Below are 20,148 nucleotides of genomic sequence, written 5' to 3' on the forward strand. Positions count from 1 at the left end.
ATTATCTTAGCTAATAAATTTGACCTATTGTTCGTTTGTTAAAATGATGTCACCACGGAACAGTCCCTAAGCTCCTATTCCAATGAATTAGGCCTTTATTGAAACCCGGGAGCCAATGGGAGGAGAGAGGCTTGTTTGGGGTGGCCAATGGCAGCTGCGGGAGAGAAATTAGAAGCAGGAACTCCAGGTTTGGTTCAAAAAAAGATGACAGAGAGCCTGGCGAGCTGGACCAGTCTTGGCAAAGTTTCAGTGTGACATCCATACAAACCAAGAGGACCTTAACATGGATCTACTGTGAAATAAGGAAGGGGAGCGTTTTTATAGGGGAATTCTTACGGTGTTGTTGTTGTTGTGTTTTTTTAAAGTTTTTTTTTTTTACCCCTTCTCCTTTCGTTTGAGCCAATATTTCTAATTCACCAAGGATGGATCAGCCAACGAACACGCAGACCCCGCACCAACACGAACCCATCAGCTTCGGGATTGATCAGATTTTAAACAGTTCCGACCAGGAGACCCCTTCGCAACCCGCCCCGCGAGGATCAGACGTCGGCGGCGGTGGCAGCGCGAATTACCTGGGCAGCCCCGTGGGCAGCCGGACGGGCGCCCCGTACCCTTCTCTCCCAGGCGCCTTCCCTGGCATCGGGGCGCCCTTCGAGGACTCTGGATCTTACAGTGTGAATCTCAGCTTGGCTCCATCTGGCGTGATCAGGGTGCCAGCTCATAGACCCATCCCTGGGGCAGTGCCACCTCCCATTTCTAGTGCCATACCAGCCATGCCAGCTGTACCCAGTCTTGGCAGCCTCAACTTCCCCTGGATGGAAAGCAGTAGGCGGTTCGTCAAGGACAGGTTCACAGGTAAGCGGAGGGGGGGTTGGGATGCGAGGAGGAGGGAGGGGGGGTGTCTCAGAGGCACGACCCCGGGAGAAAGAGAGAGAAGAGAGAAAGAGGGCGAACTTCAGCCCGCAAGTTCCTTTGGCAGCGTGTTTCCAAAGCGTCCGTTGTTTCTAAAAATCATACTGATGTATGTGAATATACATATATACATACATTGCGCACACAGGTACTCAGCCTCAGCATCATGCAGCTTCAACAGGGGGAAAGAAATCTCCTTAAAAAAAAACAAACCGCAATGCAATTCAGTTTTGTGCGTCGTGTAGGGAGAGATAAATATTCCCATTCTGCTGATGTGGAATGTGTTTGTGTGTCTAAGTGAGGGAGGCGGTTGATCAGTTTGTGGTACCAAATTGTGGTTTCAGTATTTGGGCGGCCAGGACTGAGACGCAAACATTCTACTTATTCCCTTTTTATGTTTGTTTCCTAGGGATTTTTTCTTTTCTTTTCTTTAAAAATCACCGTAAATAGTGACGGCCTGGAAAGCTGTCCCCTCGCCACTAATCTGAATCGACCCCCCGCGCTCAGAATTCAAAGCCTCGATTCTAATTCATGGTTTTCTGGGGCTGATTTGTTTAAATCGCAGTGTACAAGGAGAGAGGGGAAGGCGAGGGAATCGCCGTGCCTAATCTGATTACAGAATGTAAGAGAGGGGGCTGGAGGCGGAGAACAAGCAGCTAAAAACTAAATGAGAAAGCTAGGGTGGTAATTTAAATATCTTCGAATCCAATGCGGATTAGATGAAGGAGGAGGAAACGGGGAGATGGCCATGGTTAGAAAATCCCCTTGCAAATAAGCCCCCTCCCCTTTTGAATGTGGTGGTGTTTCACTTCAGGGTGAAGGCATTTATTTGTGGAGAGAGGGGGGCTTTAGTTGAGGTGCCCATCAGCAAATCTTAGGATAAGCAGGCAGAGAAAATGAATGTGATAACCCTTTAAACTTCGAGAGGCACTATATGAAATGTGATTATTATCATCATCACTTGCTGGCTTGGTGAGTATATTTCCTAGCCAGGAATGTACTCAATTTGGCCAGTTCCTGAAAACGAAAACTCTTATTTCCACAATTGCTTAACAGCTTCGCCTCCATCCATCCATCCATCTCTCTTTCTCTCTTCAAGACTGTGCTTACTTAGCCCATCCCTGTTTTGGGTGTGTGAGACGTGCTTTTTTTCGTCTCTACACCACATACCTTAACTTGCGCGCCCGCCTTCTCTGTGATTCGAAATTAATGGGTCCAGAATAACTTCGATTCCCTTTCACAAAGTCTCTCTAGGGAGGGCTTGAATCCCCACGTCACCCATAAGGATGGACTGGATGGGAGAGGGTGGTCGTGGGCGGGAGAAGCCACCCACTTTTGCCACCCGCCTAGTTGCTGGGGAGGAATGTCACACAGCACTAAGAGAACTAAACTAATCCATGTTAAGCGCGCTTGAGTGGGCGCCTCCAGGCACTCTCCTGCGCTGCTTTCTCTTACCGTGTCTAAGTGTCCAAGTCCCGAGGCCTGCTAAGATGCTTCCGAAGCGGAGTTTATCGGCCATCAAAGCACTGTTGGCTTATAGAGGGAAGGGAAATGACGCCCCTCTGCCCCCTCCCTCCCTGTGCTGCCCTAGGGGCCCCTAGCCTGGTTGGGGCAGGGCTCCCTTCTGTTTCTCTCTCTGCCCCCCGTTCCTTTGCGCGTCTCTCTCACCCTGCCCGCGTCTTCTGTCCTAGCGGCGGCGGCGCTCACTCCTTTCACGGTGACGCGGCGGATCGGGCACCCTTACCAGAACCGCACCCCGCCCAAGCGCAAGAAGCCGCGCACCTCCTTCTCCCGGGTGCAGATCTGCGAGCTGGAGAAGCGCTTCCACCGGCAGAAGTACTTGGCCTCGGCCGAGAGGGCGGCGCTCGCCAAGTCGCTCAAGATGACCGACGCGCAAGTCAAGACCTGGTTCCAGAACCGCAGGACCAAGTGGCGGTGAGTCGGTGGGTCAGTGGATGGCTGTGGGGTGGGGTGGGGGACCGAAGGAGTAAATGGAGAGGGAGCAGGATACCTAGGGATCGGGGCCTGCCCTTCGCCCTGACACCTCTCTCTGTCGCCACAAATGGAGTTGGTGAAAGGAATGGTGCTGAAATGGACAGCGACCGAGGAGGAAGAGCGCGGCGCTCTAATTCTAGCGGCGTGTGACTTCTCGTTTACTGGACAGAGCGGCAGAAGCGAAATTAAACAGAGCCGTAATTTATTCGGGGAGCGGGTGAGAATCTTTTCTCCCCACACCGTGATTATGAAACACCCTTTCTCGTGCTACAGAGCCCAAGCCAGATCCCAAAGTCCTTCCACAGGCACCCCGTGCTATTTTGGGCCCATCCGCCTCTCCCCGACTCTCTCTCTCTCCCTGAAAAGGAGGCGTTTGCCCTCCTTCCGCCGGCATCCTAAACACGCGATCCTGAAAAGCGGAGCACGCACACATGAAGCCCGTTCCAGACGTCCCCTTCCATCCAGCGACCTCAGGCCCACTGGTTTGGAAGGTAGGATCTAGGTAATGACAGGGGAAAAACAAACCAGTTGCTCACTCTGCGCCCATTCTGTTCACTATAAATGCAGTGTATCACTGGAGTTTTTGTTTGTTTTGGTAGAAATTAAGGAAGACGACCACAGTACGAGGCAATAATAATTAATATTAATATTAATAATATTTTTGCGCGGATCCGGGAGTTAATAAAGAAGGAATTCGCTCTCACAGTAAAGGTGAATCTGCAAAGAGATCCGTACAACATTGTGGCTCCTTCGCGGAATTAATAGTCAGGCGAGGCGGTGAAAGGACACGGGCTTAGGTGGCATTTCAAAAAGGATTAGAGATTGTTTCATGGACAAAAGGCCTGTCTGTGCCAGCAATGGGGAGCTTGAGATCTTCCAGTTGTTCCTGGACTCCCATCATCCCTGACCATGGGCTACCTGGCTAGAGCTGATGGGAGTTGGAGTCTAACAGCCCCCCCCCCCCATTCCTTGCCGTTTGCTATGGAAACTAAGCAGAACTTCCAGGTTCGGAGGCAATGTATCTCTGAAAGCCGGGCGTCTGCTGAGACGTGGGAGCAAGAAGGGCTGTCGCTTTTATCCTCTGGCTTGTGCTGCCCGGATGATCGCTGCTGGAGGTAAAATGCGGGACTGATCCAGCCAGGCGCTTCTGATTTATTTGGCTTCCAGGCCCGCAGAGGCACCGAGAAAACAGTTTCCAGGGCCCATCGCCTTGGTAGGGGTAAATGGGAAAATGGAGTTGGGGGGGAAGGGTGGTCCCAATTCAGACCCCTTTCCCTGATTCTTCTTGTCCTAAAGAATCTCGGAGTTTAAAGATGCTTTTGAAATCACCTGTGCTATGACCCTCGTAGTGAAAGATGAAATACACCCTCGCAGCACCCCGAAACAGCTGTCCAGTGGCGCAAACGGAGCGCAGACCGCCCATTTATTCTTTACACCAACGCTCAAGGCTGAGCTCGGAGCGCAGTAAAAAATATACCCTTTTATTTCCCCAAAGTTTTGACGCCTTGATTTGCTCTTCAAGCGTTCTTGAGAGCTACTGGACACACATATACGTACCTATATATTTGTGTGTGTGTCTTTTGAATGGCAACACCCTACTCGGAAGTAAACTCTGCCGACTTCCGTAGCAGTTCTTGCTTTTCCGAGTAAGCAGGGCGCAGAAGGCTCCAGCCTTTGGAGGCCGGATCTGCTCTCCTGGGAGGTTTGCTCGACGCCTGTCGGTCCAGAATCGTTTAAACTCTCGTTTGAGGCTGCAAACCGCTCCAAGGCCGCTGTTACTTGCAACGCTTTCTTTGTATTAGCGACGCTGACTACGCCTCGTCCTCCTCGGCTGTAGGACATCCGATTAATGGAAATGGACTCGCTTTGCGGTTGCGACGAGCGCCTGGGCCCTTGGACAAAAATGCCGATATAATTATTGTATTTGTGTTAACGGCACGATAACGTGACTGCTACGCTATAAAAACAACAATAACAGTATTATTATTAGCTATTTTTTTAAAATTATTTTTTATTGAAACCTTTCAGCATAGACTACAATAAAAACAGATTAATCCAAAAAGGGAAAAAGAAAATAACATGAAATATTATCATCATTTGGATTAAGAAATCTAAATCCCGGGTCACAAACTGGAAACATTACAAGAGGAACAACCGATTCTGTTTCCTCTGGAAATCTGTTGGACAGGGTCCAACGCATAAGGTTTCTATTTCTTCTTAAGTCCGCCTTTCCCCAGGTTTGGGCCGCTGTCACATTTGTAGGGTGGAAAAAAAAAACCCAATAGGGATCCACTTTTGGCATCTCGGCGCATAATAGCTTCCAGGCTCCTTCGTTTGCGACCCTTAACAGTCGGAGCTTAGGCGAGAGCAGAGATTCGGCGCTGATTTCCTCCCCGCATTCCTCACCCTGCGCCTAAAATCAAACCCAGAATAAAATAAAACAAGAACCTCGACCGCCTACAATCATCATTGAAATGCCTCTGGGCATTTTATGCAGTGCTGATTCAGAGTCCGCATTACGCCTATTTATTTGTAGCACCGCAAAGGCAGGTCCGGAGACCGTTTCGCGTCGCTTGGCCACCAAAACGAGCGAGCAAAGTTCCTAGGAAAATAGGCTGGAATAGATGAATTGATAAAAAAAACTCCTTCCTTTCCCCTCCAGTCTCTCTGAAAACAACTATCCACCCGCCAAAACAAAAGCCTTTTAATACATTTTAATCTGAAGAATGCGAAATACCTTTAAATTTTATTTTATTTTTTGGTTATAAATTTGGGCATTGGGAGGGGGAGAAGTGAGGGGGGGGCGTGAGGGAGGTTTTGTAGCTGGAAATTGTTTGGAAAGGGGAGAGGACCCCCCCCCACTCCCGTTATTGCCAAGGGTTGTTTTCCACATATGAAAAAAATCAAAGCACTGTTCCGTTTCCCCCAGTCTCGCCCCAGATGACTTGAGGGGCTCCTGCCGGGTTCAGCCGGTCATCCACGGCTCTCCCCGGTCCCCCGCGGCTCGGTCAGAAATCGTGCGCCTCTTTTCGAAAACTCAGGGCTTATTTTTGTTCCCCGCCCCCGCAATCGATGACGACGATTCCGATCCCCTTCTATGGAAATGTAACCGGCGTTTCAAGAACTGACCAGCAGCGGCAGAGGCCGCGATCGCCGCTGTCCGAGGCTCAAAGAAGAGGCCTCGGTCGCTGGATCGGTGCCTCGCAGTTTAAAAAAATACCAGGATCCGGAGGGATTCCTGGGGAAATGCCTTGGAAGGCGAAAACCCTTGTTGAATGCCGGTGGCGGTTGCGGGGCAAGAAGGAGGCTTACTCGCGAGGAAGTTGCCCCGCGTAGAAATCCGCGGCTCGGATTTCCGGGGAAACTGGCCTAGCTGCGCAGAGCGCAGATGCGGGAGGAAGGGGTTTTTCCATCCCGGTGGCTCTTCGACTCCGGTTTTTGAGCGGCCACAGGAGTCAAAGTGGTTCAGGGACTCCGGTCCTCACCCAGTCGACCCGTTCCTACTTTCCCAAACGGCGGTGAGTTCCAATGAGGCTTCACCGCGGCGCTGAAAAGCGCCAGGACTTTGGCCAAGGAAGAAAGGCGTTTGGCGCCGAGATGTCCCATCTGCGGGCGTTTCAAGGAGAATTTGCGCCTTTTGGGGTTAAAACTGGGCAGGCTATTTCCAACTGGCTTCCCCGGCTGGTGACCTCAGGGAGCGCCTCCAAATTTGGCCCAAATTCAGGAGAGATCGCTTTTGGAGAGCGGAGCAAGTTCGCGCGCCTGTGTAGACGCGCCGCGTCTCCATCTCGGGCGCAGCATATTGCGCTTTCTTGTTGGAAGGGACAAGCGAGACTGAAAGTTACGGGTGCGGGAAACCAAGGCTAACGCCTGCGCTAGTTGGGCTCAAGGAATCTCAAATCCACGGGCTGCGGATCGGGCGCTGAATCTGCCTAGAAACGAAATCCTTCGGATTAACGGGTTCATGGCTCGCCCAGGCCTGACCTCCATGCCTCAGTTTTTCTCCTGCAGTCCTCCCCCGCCCATTTATCCTTGAATTCCTCTGATAAATTCCCGTACAAAGCGGGCCTCTCCTGCCCCACTTAAATTATGGGGATGCCCAAGTTTGCGCGCAGGTCTACGTTTGCTGGCTTACTTTGCGGGAGGGAGGAATGGGATTGGGGGAGTGTCGCCTCTTTTAGGGGTGGTATTGCTCTGCTTTGGAGAGCGTAGAGAAGGGGTTGGGATGTGCGGCTCTCGTGTTTACTGAACGTCCCTCCTGGTTTTCTCGCGCCAAGTTTCTGGCGCGCGCCCGGCCTTGATTTGTGGGCGGCAGGTGCGAAGCAATAGCAGTTGGAATAAATCGCGGAAAAAGAGGCACTTTCCTGCTTCTTCGGAGGGGCGGGAAAGGGAGGAGGTGGTATCTGTGCCACGATCCGGCTAAAACAGCCGGGGGCGATTCTTTGACGCGCCTGTCGCTCGGGGCGCCCAGGATGGGGGAACGGAAAGTCCTCGACGTGGTGGGATGGGCCGGTCGCCATCTGAGCCCCATCTGAGCAAGCTGCGCTCCTTGAAAGCCGCACCCCCCTCGCAGAAGGCAGAGTTATTATTTAAACGAATAAAAGGACCCTGTTAATTCGGAGCCCGTGGAAACTGTTCCGGCGAGCCAAAAGGGCTGCCACTGGGCACCCGCTTGGGAGTAAAGCTCCACCGAACCCCTTCTTTTCTCCCGAAGAGGCCTGAGTCGCGCTGCTCGACCGGGGACCGCGCTGCTGCTCGAACGGGGTAGTTGAGCAAACTTAACCCCTCCTGAGTAAACCTGGGGCCCTCTCTCCAGGCTGCAAATCCTCTCTGCCCGTATTTCTGTGAACTCGGGTGGGGGGGGGGGGGGCTTCTGAGTGAGCCCGGGTGGAATTTGCACTGTCCAGAGAGAGAGAGAGACAGACAGACAGACAGAGAGAAAGAAAAGTGTTTCGTTTGGGCTGGAAGGAAGCGGGCGGCCGGTGGCGCAGGGAACCTTCGGTTTCTCCTCGACGGCCACGGAAGGCGAGCGCCGTCTTTGCTTGGGCGTCGTCGGCTGCCTAGCGAGGGGACCTTCTGAGCTGTGCCTTTTTTCCTCTTTAGGAGACAGACGGCGGAGGAGAGGGAAGCCGAGAGGCAACAGGCCAGCCGCCTGATGCTGCAGCTCCAACACGACGCCTTCCAGAAGTCCCTGAACGACTCCATCCAGCCCGACCCGCTCTGCCTGCACAACTCCTCGCTCTTCGCGCTGCAGAACCTCCAGCCCTGGGAAGAGGAAGGCTCCAAGATCCCGCCCGTCACCTCCCTGGTGTAAAAGGATCTTGGCCCGGGCCGGCGGGCGGGCCTCGGAAAGGCAGACACCCTCCTCCACCTCTCCCTGCATGAACCGAAGGCCGAAACTCAGCAAAGAAGGTGCTCCGACCAAAAAACACAACCGCGAAAAGGACCGAGGACGCGGTCCGAGGACGCGAGTGCGCGCTGGCCGCGGGGAGGGGTGATCCCACTTCTGACACCACTGTTGCTGCCGCCGCTGGCGATGGACCCTCGCGGAGGCCCTCCGTATCCCTGGAGGGGACTGCATGGATTATTGTATGAGGAATGCTCTCGCCAGCCATATTCCTACCCCTCCACCCTGCCCACCGCCGCCGCTGCCGCCGCCACCAATCAAGAACTGCTTGGATGGTTCTTGCCGGTTCAACGCTCCTTCCAGCCTTGGAAGTTTACCCAAGCCTCTCTCGGCGGCCCAGAAGGGAGAGAGAAGACCGCAGATCTCGTCTCCCCCAGCGAAAGGCAAGAGCCCCACCATATATCTGAATTTTCCAAGGGCAAGCAAGCAAACGAACGAACAACAAAGCAAACAAGAACTTTGCCTCGGTGTGTGTGTGTGTGTGTGAGTGAGCGAGTGAGCGAGAATCTCTTGGCTACTGCGCCAGGAAAACCAAGGCGCCCCTTCGCGCATTGCCTCCCCTGGGCTAGATCCCCGCTTCCCTACTGACCCGCAAGTGTCGATGGCGGGAGGAAGGGGATGCCGTCTTTCTGGGAAAGGTCTTGCCGGGTGCCTTCCGTTGCCCAGGCCTCCCAGTTCCTAATGGTTGGTTAATGGCCGTCGAGACAAAACAGCCCCGACAGACATCGCAGGGATGTCTCCCAGCGGTGCCCGTAGACAGGAGAAGGTGCTGGGGCGCAGAGAAGGAAAGGGGGTCATTTCTGTGTGTGTCTGTAAAAAGAAAATGTGAATAATTTTATTTATGCCTCGAGATGCCGAGCACTGTTAATACGCAGAGAGAGGACTTTGATATTTCTATGGAAAGCGGAACAAATATTTTCGGTTGGCTCAAGAGAGGAGAATATAATAGGGGGCGCGCTTTCCTCCTTCCTCCGGCTCTTACCTTGGAAGGCCGGCCCTCCCACCCCGAAAACCACTTAGCAAAGGAAAATAAATCCATTATCTTAAGGAACCCTGTTAAGCTGAGAAGCCGCCCGCCCCCAGCTGTCTCCCAAGCGAAGCTAACGCCACCCGTAATTTATTCGCCACGGTAATAAGGGCTCCCCTTTCACGCCACGCAGACTTTCGGTTGCCTTTATTATGGTTATTTTCCGCCCCAGCCTCCCCTTTCTGGCAGGATACGAAGATGGAGCGAGGCTGGTTGGAATGGGGGTGGTGGTGGTGGGAGGGGGGGGGGGAGAAAAAAAGAAAAGATAGCAACCTCCCTCCCCATGTTCCCCCCCCAAACCCCATTGCGCAGCCGATGCCCTTTGCCCGCGACCGAAGTAGAGAGAAAGCGCCTTATGTTTCATAATAAAACTACGAAGGAAGAGCGGAGGTTGATCCAGACTGTGTATAATACTTTGTACTTGCTGAAAGGTGTAAATAAACGTTTTCTTTAAAAATGGTTCTGGTCTGAGTTGTGATTAAGGGAGCCTGAAACCTGGATTCTGAACGGCTAAAGTGGACTGAGGGGGCTCAGTGTTTGCTCCCGCGCAGCCGACTCTTCCCCTTCAGCGTCCCCAGCCGGAGAATCATCTACCTCCACCATCACCTGCTGGTCCTTTTAGCTGAAGATTTGAATTTTTGAATTTGAAATACTTGATTGTCACTTGTACAACTTGTATACAGTGAGATTACACGCACCCCCCCACTCAGCTCTCTTAGTCTTAATTCCCCTCGTTTACTGACGCACACCCACCAAACCCAAAAGTCAGTTGCCCTGTTGTTATCTTTTCATTCAGCAGCCTAACAGCCCATGGATAGAAGCTGTTCTTTACCCTGTTGGTGCGACTAATCATGCTTCTATATCTTCTGCCCGAGGGCAGGAGATCAAGAAAGTGCTGGCCAGGGTGTGAATCATCCCTGAGGAATTTTCCTCACTCTCCTGAGGCAAAGTTCTTCCGCTATTTCATCCAGTGGATTCACGGGACAGCCCATAATATCTTGTGCTGTATTCACCACCCTCATCAGATGATGTCAAACCAGCTTACCACACTGTGATGCAGTATGAAAGGACACTTTCTATTGTGGACTGGTAGAAGGAGGTCATCAGATGTTGATTGACATTGATGATGGATACTGAACCTGGTCAGGCCTTCTAGCTGCAGAGCAGGTGGTCTCCCACCTAGCGGAAGTCTCCTCCCCTAGAGGTGTGTGTGTGTGTTAGAGAGAGAGAGAGAGAGAGAGAGAGAGATCTCCAATCCCTAAGCTTTATGCAAGAGCTTGTCTCCTTCCTCCCAGGATCTGAGAGCTGCAGAGACCCACAACACTGGAAGAGCTCCAGGTGGAATCTAGACACATACAAAGAACGCTGTGAAAATGCTCTTTTAAAAAACGTTTTTTTTTATATATATATATATATATATATATATATATATACTTTGCCATTCACTCATTCACTCATACATTTCCCTATTGCTGCCTCCTTAAACCACAATTAATATTATTATCATTAGTACTGTAGTAGCATTTGGCAGTAAAATAGGGATAGGCGGGGAAAGGATGGAGACAAGATTAGCTCTTATCTTTTTGGGCTGCAGGTCACTGAATGGATTCTTCTCCAAATGGGGAGACAGGGATAGTTCTCATAATATAATAATACTAATTTAACTTAAGCATTAACATCCTTAGATCTTCACATTATGAAATTAAACATATTAATTCGACACTTAACATAAATAAAATCCTAAGCCAATGAAATGTCTGCTAGCTCCGAAGAATCCATCATCTTCATCTGCCATTCTTCTATCGCTGGTAATTCTTGGGTTTTCCACTTTTTAGCTAACAGAATACTCGCAGCAGTTGTGGCATTCAAAAATAATTTAACATCTTTCTTGGGCAATTCCAAACCTGTTATTCCTAGAAGAAAGGCCTCTGGTTTTTTTTATAAATGTGTATTTCAACACTTTTTTTCAGTTCATTATAAATCTTTTCCCAGAAATCTTTCACCTTGGGACAGGTCCACCACATATGATAAAAGGTTCCTTCCTTTTCTTTACATTTCCAACATAGATTGTCACAGTTACGATATATCTTTGCTAATTTTACAGGAGTCAAATACCATCTGTGCATCATTTTCATTATATTTGTTGACAATTTAATTTCTGTAGGTGTGGAGGGGTAGTGATCCTGAGATATGTTAATCTCCCCCTGTGTCACCTAGACACCAGAGTAAGACAGACAGACAGACAGACAGAATGAATGAATATATATTGAATATTGAAGCCATTTTGCAAATGTTTTAGACGAACTCTTCCCAGCGGGCAACATCCATCCATTGCAGGAGAAGTCATGTTTTCCACCTTGCTAGCTAGGAATCTTGATATCCAAGATCTCTCTCTATCTCCAGTCAAGAACCTCATCCCTTTTGTTGCTGAAGAGGTCCCTTCACCGTCAAGACCAGGAACCCCAAAGAATGAGGAAAAAAATATTAAACTCTCCTTCTGCAACCCTTTAACCTTCTGCTTTGATTCTCAGTCAGGCATGGGCGTAGCCAGGATTTTTGTTAGGGGGGTGAGCAGGCCTTTTGTCATGGGGGGGGGGTAGAACTTCAGTTTGCTATGTATTTTTTTAAATTTATTTTTATTTATTTAGGGGGGCAGCTGCCCTTCCCTGCCCCCTGGCTGCATCCATGCAGTCAGGCCCTCTCTTTCTTGCCCTCTTCCCTCACTTGCTGTGCTTATTTCTTCCTCTTTAGTTGTCTCAACCCAAAATCTCAGCCTCCTGCTACTCTCACTCATCTCGGCCTCCCAACTGTCTTCTGATTTTAATCTGAAAACTCCCCAAAGCCTCACATCCCAAACCTCCCTCGTTCCTCTGCTTTTATGGTACAACAGGGGTCGGCAAACCTTTTCAGCAGGGGGCCAGTCCACTGTCCCTCAGACCTTGTGGGGGGCCGGACTATATTTTGGGGGGGAAATATGAACGAATTCCTATGCCCCACAAATAACCCAGAGATGCATTTTAAATAAAAGGACACATTCTACTCATGTAAAAACATGCTGATTCCTGGACTGTCTGTGGGCCAGATTTAGAAGGCGATTGGGCTGGATCCGGCCCCTGGGCCTTAGTTTGCCTACCCATGTGGTACAACCTTTACCTCTTCATCCAGCACCCTCACTCCTCTTTCTCTGACTACATCCTAGTTTTCCTGTGTGATTCTAGGAAAGCTTCTAAGAATAACCTTTGTACTCATTTTAACTCTCCTAAACTGAAGCTGACATTTGCCTACTGTTTTCTTATTTTGTTTGTTTTCTATTGTAGTCAATGTACTAATTCCCACTGATAGCATTACATTTACTACTGATTTATCTCTGCACTCAGAGTTAACTTTTTGGGTGCCAAACTCTGAAGCGTATCCAGGTCTCGATGACGAAGGATCCACAAGACGGAGTGTTGGATTGCGTGCGAGAATTTCAGGTTTGTGTGCAAAAAGTGCACACGTCATAACTATGCAGTGTGCAAAACATACCTTCTCCAACAAATTTATTTACAAACACATTATTGCTCTTCCCTTAGAATTTGCCAATCTACTGAGGCTACAAGTTGAGTGTGTTTGCTTGTGGCAGGGAGGGTGGAGCTAGGTTAAAGGTAAAGGGACCCCTTACCATTAGGTCCAGTCGTGATGGACTCTGGGGTTGCGGCGCTCATCTTGCTTTATTGGCTGAGGGAGCTGGAGTACAGCTTCCGGGTCATGTGGCCAGCATGACTAAGCTGCTTCTGACAAACCAGAGCAGCGCACGGAAACGCCGTTTATCTTCCTGCCGGAGTGGTACCTATTTATCTACTTGCACTTTGACGTGCTTTTGAACTGCTAGGTTGGCAGGAGCAGGGACCGAGCAACGGGAGCTCACCGCGCCGTGGGGATTCGAACCACTGACCTTCTGATCAGCAAGTCCTAGGCTCTGTTTTTTAACCCACAGCGCCACCCGCGTCCCAGCTGGGTGGAGCTAAGGAACACCAAGTACAGGCCAATATTTACAAGCTTCTCTCCACACCCCAATTCCATGTGAAAATGGGGTCCTTTACCAATATCAAGGGGTCTTGCCTTTTTGTCATTTGTAACGTGAGCTCTTCTCTGCTGGCCTGAACTCTCCAAGCCTCTTTCAATAAGCTGCATTTATTTTGTGGCATCGATTCCTGGATCTCTGCCACCCGATCCATCTCAGGCAGGATGCTTCTGACTCTGAACATCTTTAAAAAACCTGCACTCTTAAAAGGAGAACTTGCCACAGATGAGCTTCTTCTTCCCAGGATCCATCAGAAAGAGACGAAGGCTGAATGTTTGCAGTGGGGCAAAGTGCAAAGAAAGTTTTATTCAGTTCCGGGCTGGATCTAAGACGTGGAACTGGTTTATCAGCCATTCTCCCTCCCACTTTTCAGGGAACTGGAGAACTGCAGGCTAGAGACCTGTAACACTGATCTTTCGGTCATTTGCCGAACTATAGTTCTCAGGATTCTTTAGGCAAAGCCGCAATAGCCGCAATGAGCATCAAATCCATGTACATTTTCAGCGCACATACATATCTAACATGCCTTCGAAAGCTAGAAAGGAACTTCTGTTTGAGAGCTAAACTTTACAATGTCCAGAAAATGATCAAAATGGGGGGGGGGGTTTATTGGGTTGCTTTCGTTTTTTATTATGTATTTTGTGTTTTTATATTCTGATTTTATGTTGTAACCGCTCTGAGACTTGCAGGCAAAGGGTGGTATACAAAACAAACAAACAAACAAACAAACAAAATGATGATGATAATAATGATAATGACAAAACTACTACTACTACTACTACTAGGGACGCGGGTGGCACTGTGGGTTAAACCACAGAGCCTAGGGCTTGTCAATCAGAAGGTCAGCGGTTTGAATCCCCGTGATGGGGTGAGCTCCCGTTGCTCGGTCCCTGTTCTTGCCAACCCAGCAGTTTGAAAGCACGTCAAAGTGCAAGTAGATAAATAGGTACCACTCCAGCGGGAAGGTAAATGGTGTTTCCGTGCGCTGCTCTGGTTCGCCAGAAGCAGCTTAGTCATGCTGGCCACATGACCTGGAAGCTGTACGCTGGCTCCCTCAGCCAATAAAGTGAGATGAGTGCCGCAACCCCAGAGTTGTCTGCAACTGGACCTAACGGTCAGCGGTCCCTTTACCTTTAGCTTTAAATGAGATTATCCAGGAAAAGCAAGTTTACACCTCTCGCTGAGTTTCTATACATAAGGTACATATGTAAAAGGCTCATTTATAGTTATATTTTAGGAATGGTTTGTATACTTATGTAGCTGCATTGTTTTATACTTTCTGGACGTCCTATGATCATAGTATAAAGTAGTTGTGTTCTTTGTTATAAATCAAGCACTGCTAGGAGTTGGCTCTTTTTGTTTTCCAATGTATTTCTTATCAATTAAAAAAAAATTGCATGTGGCACATGCAAATTTGTATTCTGAAAATGTGGCCCAGAGAGAAAAATTTGGTGCAATGGAGGGTTCAGGTCTGCTTTGAGTTGTCCCAGGAAACCTTGTTTCTAGTCTGTGTTGGGCGATTGTGGTTGCCGGTAAAGAAAAGCTCAGATGTCATCTTTAATCAGACCTTCTAACAGTGAACTCAGGCAGAGAGTGATGATGGATATCTATCCAGAACAAAGCCACCGAAACGAAACGGCATTCTTGGGGAAATCTCAAAGTTTAAAGACGTACAAAAATCTTTAATTTTTTTAAGCATTTTTTTAAGAAATATTTTAAAAACGAAACAGCCAGTGAAGAATGGAGCATATCACTCGGGCAAAAAAAGAAAATAAGAGAATGAGGGCTGCCTGACTAGAACCCCAAACAGGAGCAGCGTCTCTGTAGGTGATGAAGATTCACTGCAATATTTTGCAACATAAATTTTTTTTTGCCTTTAGTTAATGGTCCCAGAAGATAAAGATTTCGGAATTGCTTCCTAGTCAAAAACACCAATTCCTAGTAAAAATCAAATAAAATCCTTAATTAAAATTAAATATAAAATTAAATTCAAATAATTAAAGCAATCCTTCATGGGCCTGGCACACAGCACTCTCAGTGGCAGGCAGTTTTATGGCTCTGTTCCAGTTTTGGGTGCCTCATCGAACTCAGACTGGCTAGAACCACCCTTCGGCTGATTCAATGTTCCAGGTTGGGATCCTTAGTCCTAATTGGTGAACATGGAAGTCGTAAACCGTCAGCAGGGCTTGCAAAAGACTGTCCCTCTGTTCCCAGTGCCATAAGTTTTTATACTCACTTGCTGGATCTAAAAAAATGTAGTATAAACACTGACGACTGGGAAACACTGGCCTGCAAGCGCTCCAGTTGGAGAACAGCCTTTACCAAAGGTGTCATGGGCTTTGAAGACATTCAAACTCAGGACGCAAGGGAGAAAAACATGCTAAGAGGAAGGTGTGTTTGGCAAATCCACACCGTGATCAACTCCCACCCAGGAACCAATGTCTCCACTGTGGAAGGATGTGTGGATCCAGAACTGGCCTCCACAGTCACTTACGGACTCATTGTTAAAACCGTGTTAATGGAAGACAATCTTACTCGGCTATGAGTGATCACCAAAGAGAGAAGAAATATAATTTTTTATCACCCATATGTGAGATGTGGTAGGTTCTGGCAGATGGGACCCCCCATAACAGAGGGTCCTGGTTGCACGCGGGACCCAAGAGCTCACCTGACAGGGTTAAAATGGGGGGTGGGGGTGGGAGGAGCAAGAAGTCCTGGCCGTTCCCCTGCGATCACTCCAGGTGATTTTAGCCAATACCCAGTGGGTGGCATGGTCCATGGGGCTTTACAAACGGCAGTGTGATGCAAGGAGGGGCACTTGCTTTGCACTGCTGAACACCCGCTCACCCTCCCTAGTTTAGGTAGAGTCACTCGGCCTTGCTATGGTTTGGGTCGCCTGTTTTGGAACAGGGACTGGGTAGGAATTTTTCCATTTGGCAGATTGGCTTTAGCCATTTGGTTTTCGCCTACCCCTTAGCAAATCATCACAACTTGTAAGGTGGCGGTTAGGCATTGGCTCAGTTGGACTGTGGGGAGGGGAGGGGCGGCCATCACCTGCCTCTCCAGGAACTGGGTATTCCGTTAAAGTAATTGGGGGGTCCTGGATCTCGCCCGACGTCCGCTGCCTCGGTCAGAGGGATGTGCCAGTCTCTTCTAGGCACCGGCTGAATTCCTTTGACCTCCCTCCTGCGACTCCCGGCAGGAAAACAGACGAGGTCCGTTTCGGCGATTTTTCTCAGGCTGTGAGAAAAACACACCACTGCTTCTCCTCCTCCCTGCTTATCCCCAGGGAGGGGAATCAGACAGACAGAAGCGTATCTACATGTCTTTATTTCTGTCTTTAGCAGCCATACAGATAAAGATGTCTGCACTCTTTGAACAACAAAGAGAATCTCACTCCACCCATGTACATCCTGTACAGGTCATATGACACACACTGAGCTCACATCCGGTGCTCAATAAGGAGAATGGACTGCCCCTTTGTTTCCATGGCAACAGTCACACACACCCTGTTTGGCTTTGCAGCCACAAGCAGCTGACTGAGCTGCTAGAGCCTTTGCTTGCTGCAGCATTGCTGCTTTATGGTAACAGGGCCATGCCAGGACCACAGGAACCCCAGTGTGAGCTTAGGTTGGTCCTCATCAACCTAGCTCCTTCGTTTGGTTTACCCCATTGGACGATCACCCTGAGAGGTGGAGCCAGTTATAGTGGGGAGTCAATGCCTAAGCCAATGCTGCTCACGTGATTGTATTTCAATAAAGTTCTGGCCAAAATTTGCCCCAAAACTTAAACTAATATAAGTGTCTGTGTGTATTTATTTTGGGGCTGGGTCTTGGGGCCTCGAGGCACAAAACTTTCTCACGTCCAAGTACACCCCTCTAGCTGTGAGGCCAAGTAGTCTTTAACTCTTGACCTTCGGCTCACATCCCTGCCTAAGAAGCTCCAAATAATTGCGGAGGAAGCTGGGTGGAGGAAAAGCAAAGGCAGCAGAAGGCTTTTCAGGTAGCACCAGTTCCACTTTCCTCTGCAGATTTGGGACTACAACTCCTATCAGGCTCCAGCCAGCAGAGGAGCTAATGGGAGCTGTAGTCCCAAATATCTGAGGTTGGGGAAAGCTGACTTACACCAACACAAAGATGTAGTAGTAGTAAAAAGGTAAAGGGACCTCTGACCATTAGGTCCAGTCGTAGCCGACTCTGGGGTTGCAGCGCTCATCTCGCTTTATTGGCCGAGGGAGCCGGCGTACAGCTTCCAGGTCATGTGGCCAGCATGACTAAGCCGCTTCTTGCGAACCAGAGCAGTGCACAGAAACGCTGTTTACCTTCCCACCAGAGTGGTACCTATTTATCTACTTGCACTTTCATGTGCTTTCGAACTGCTAGGTTGGCAGGAGCAGGAACTGAGCAACGGGAGCTCACCCCGTCGCAGGGATTTGAACCACCGACCTCCTGGTCAGCAAGTCCTAGGCTCTGTGGTTTAACCCACAGCGCCACCCGCCTCCCCTAATCTCATTTATATTAGATCTAATCTGAGTCAAACAAACTCTCATCTCACCAGCACAAAGAAGCCTTTCTCTTTTCTGATTTTTCATTTGTTAGAGTTGAAAATGCCTGTTCACAAAATAATAATAATAATAATAATAATAATAATAATAATAATAATAATAATTTTTTATACCTGGTGTGTGCTGTAAGAGGGAGTGAGAGAGGCAGGGGGAGGCACCAAATTTTAGTGTCACACATGCTCAAATTGTGACTACTGAATATAGGAAAGTGCGCGGTTATGTGATTTCCTCTCTGTATCTTGGTGGCGGCTGATGTTTCCCTGGGAGAGGGCATCATCCAAAAATCCAGATGTGCCCATGGACCTACAAATGTCAGGCACATGCTAGGAAATTTTAAAATAAAGCTAAGTGGGGATGCCACAGCCCAAGGTTTGCTGAGCACTGACACTGGCCCTATCCTGCTCTAATCTGCATCATTATCATGTGTCTAATAATTAATTAATTAATTAATTAATTAATTAATTAATTCTTCCTCGCCCATCTGGCTGGGTTTCCACAGCCACTCTGGGCAGCTTCCAACAGAAGCTTAAAAATACATTAAAGCATCTGTCATTAAAGACTTCCCTAAACAGGGCTGCCTTCAGATGTCTTCTAAAAGTCAGATAGTTGTGAGGGGAGAGACTCCATCAGGCAAGGCCTCCTTCCGCCTGCCTTGCCCCACTCTCTGCTTGTGTGGTGTAGTGGTTAAGAGCGGTAGACTCGTAATCTGGTGAACCGGGTTCGCTTCCCCGCTCCTCCACTTGCAGCTGCTGGGTGACCTTGGGCCAGTCACACTTCTCTGAAGTCTCTCAGCCTCACTCACCTCACAGAGTGTTTGTTGTGGGGGAGGAAGGGAAAGGAGAATGTTAGCCGCTTTGAGACTCCTTAAAGGGAGTGAAAGGCGGGATATCAAATCCAAACTCCTCCTCCTCCTCCTCCTCCTCCTCCTCCTCCTCCTCCTCCTCCTCCTCCTCCTCATCTTCTTCTTCTTCTTCTTCTTCTTCTTCTCAGTGTGTATTGTATTGTTTTATGTACTGTGGCTTGCTGTTGATTATAGTTTTATTGATTATAGTTTAGATATTATTGTAAGTGTTGAGTGGATTTTTGTTTAACCTTTATATGGTGATATTATTATTTTATACTATTCTAGTGATTGTCAAATGTTACTTTTTTTGATGGAGGTAGCCTATTTTAAAGTTATGTTTTATTATCACATTTTTCTAGATTGTTATAAGATGTACATTTTTTGTTTCTTCAGCTTGTAAACCGCCTTGAGTATTGTAAGATAGAAAGACGGTATACAAATTAAAAATGATGATGATGATATTCCTTTGACATCTGATGGGAGGGCATTCCACGGGGCAGGTGCCACCACTGAGAAGGCCCTCTGCCTCGTTCCCTGCAACCTTGCTTCTCGCAGGGAGGGAACCGCCAGAAGGCCCTCGGCGCTGGACCTTTGAATGCCCTTCTATTTGCCAACAAATTTCATGTTCCCCGAGGTGTCCAATTATCTGGGCAGGATGGTGTGTTTTATGTTGTCAAAAGCCAGGCATCAGACACATGAGCCTGGATAGCATTCTGCTCTGAAGTATTTAGAAAGAGAATATCAATCTCCATCGCCTGTGCTGGCTAAATGCCGCAACTGCCAACTGCGAGGGTCATGTTAGGGTTGTGTGTGTAATACGTTTTATGGGGTCAGCAAGCAAGCTGCTGAAATATTGCAGAGCTCCAACCTCTGCCAAGCCTCTTAGCCATTAGGTAACTGGAGGTAGAATCCTCAGGTCTTCCAGAATGTCAAACTTCTTTTGATTGATCCCATTCATTTCGCAGCCATTGTATGTTGGCATATGCCACATCCAATCCATTAGTTGTGTGCATTCAAATGCACTTAAGTTTTTATTGCTTCTAGTTCTGTGTCATCAGCAAAGAAAGGTAAAGTTGATCTTCATCTAAATCACTGTCACGGATTATTGCGATTGATTACAACAAGCAAAGAGAGCTTTTTCAAGTTTAAAAGTTATGCTCCTTTTATTTCCCCAAGTAGTAATCTGTGCTGTTTAAGTTATTGCACTAGGGCTGCGTCTGAAAATACGGTGTATATTACATTCCTTGTTTCAAACATTTCTTTTAGTGTTAGCTTCTCTCTCTCCCCCCCTCCAATTCTCTGTCTTGTTCTGCTTTTATTTCTTCCTAGTGCTTAC

General features: G+C 48.6%; 1 protein-coding gene across 1 annotated transcript; it reads left to right on the plus strand.

The window, feature by feature from the left end:
* Window positions 1-422: 422 nt before the first annotated feature.
* TLX3 (T cell leukemia homeobox 3) lies at window positions 423-8,298 on the plus strand (the record flags this gene model as incomplete). Its single annotated transcript, XM_083730795.1, has 3 exons — window positions 423-855; window positions 2,604-2,847; window positions 8,011-8,298. 3 exons carry the CDS (start codon window positions 423-425, stop codon window positions 8,219-8,221), a joined length of 888 nt encoding a protein of 295 aa, XP_083586921.1. The 3' UTR covers window positions 8,222-8,298.
* Window positions 8,299-20,148: the final 11,850 nt, after the last annotated feature.

The sequence above is a fragment of the Podarcis gaigeae genome, assembly GCF_964106915.1.
Source record: "Podarcis gaigeae genome assembly, chromosome: 3".
Lineage (NCBI taxonomy): Eukaryota > Metazoa > Chordata > Lepidosauria > Squamata > Lacertidae > Podarcis > Podarcis gaigeae.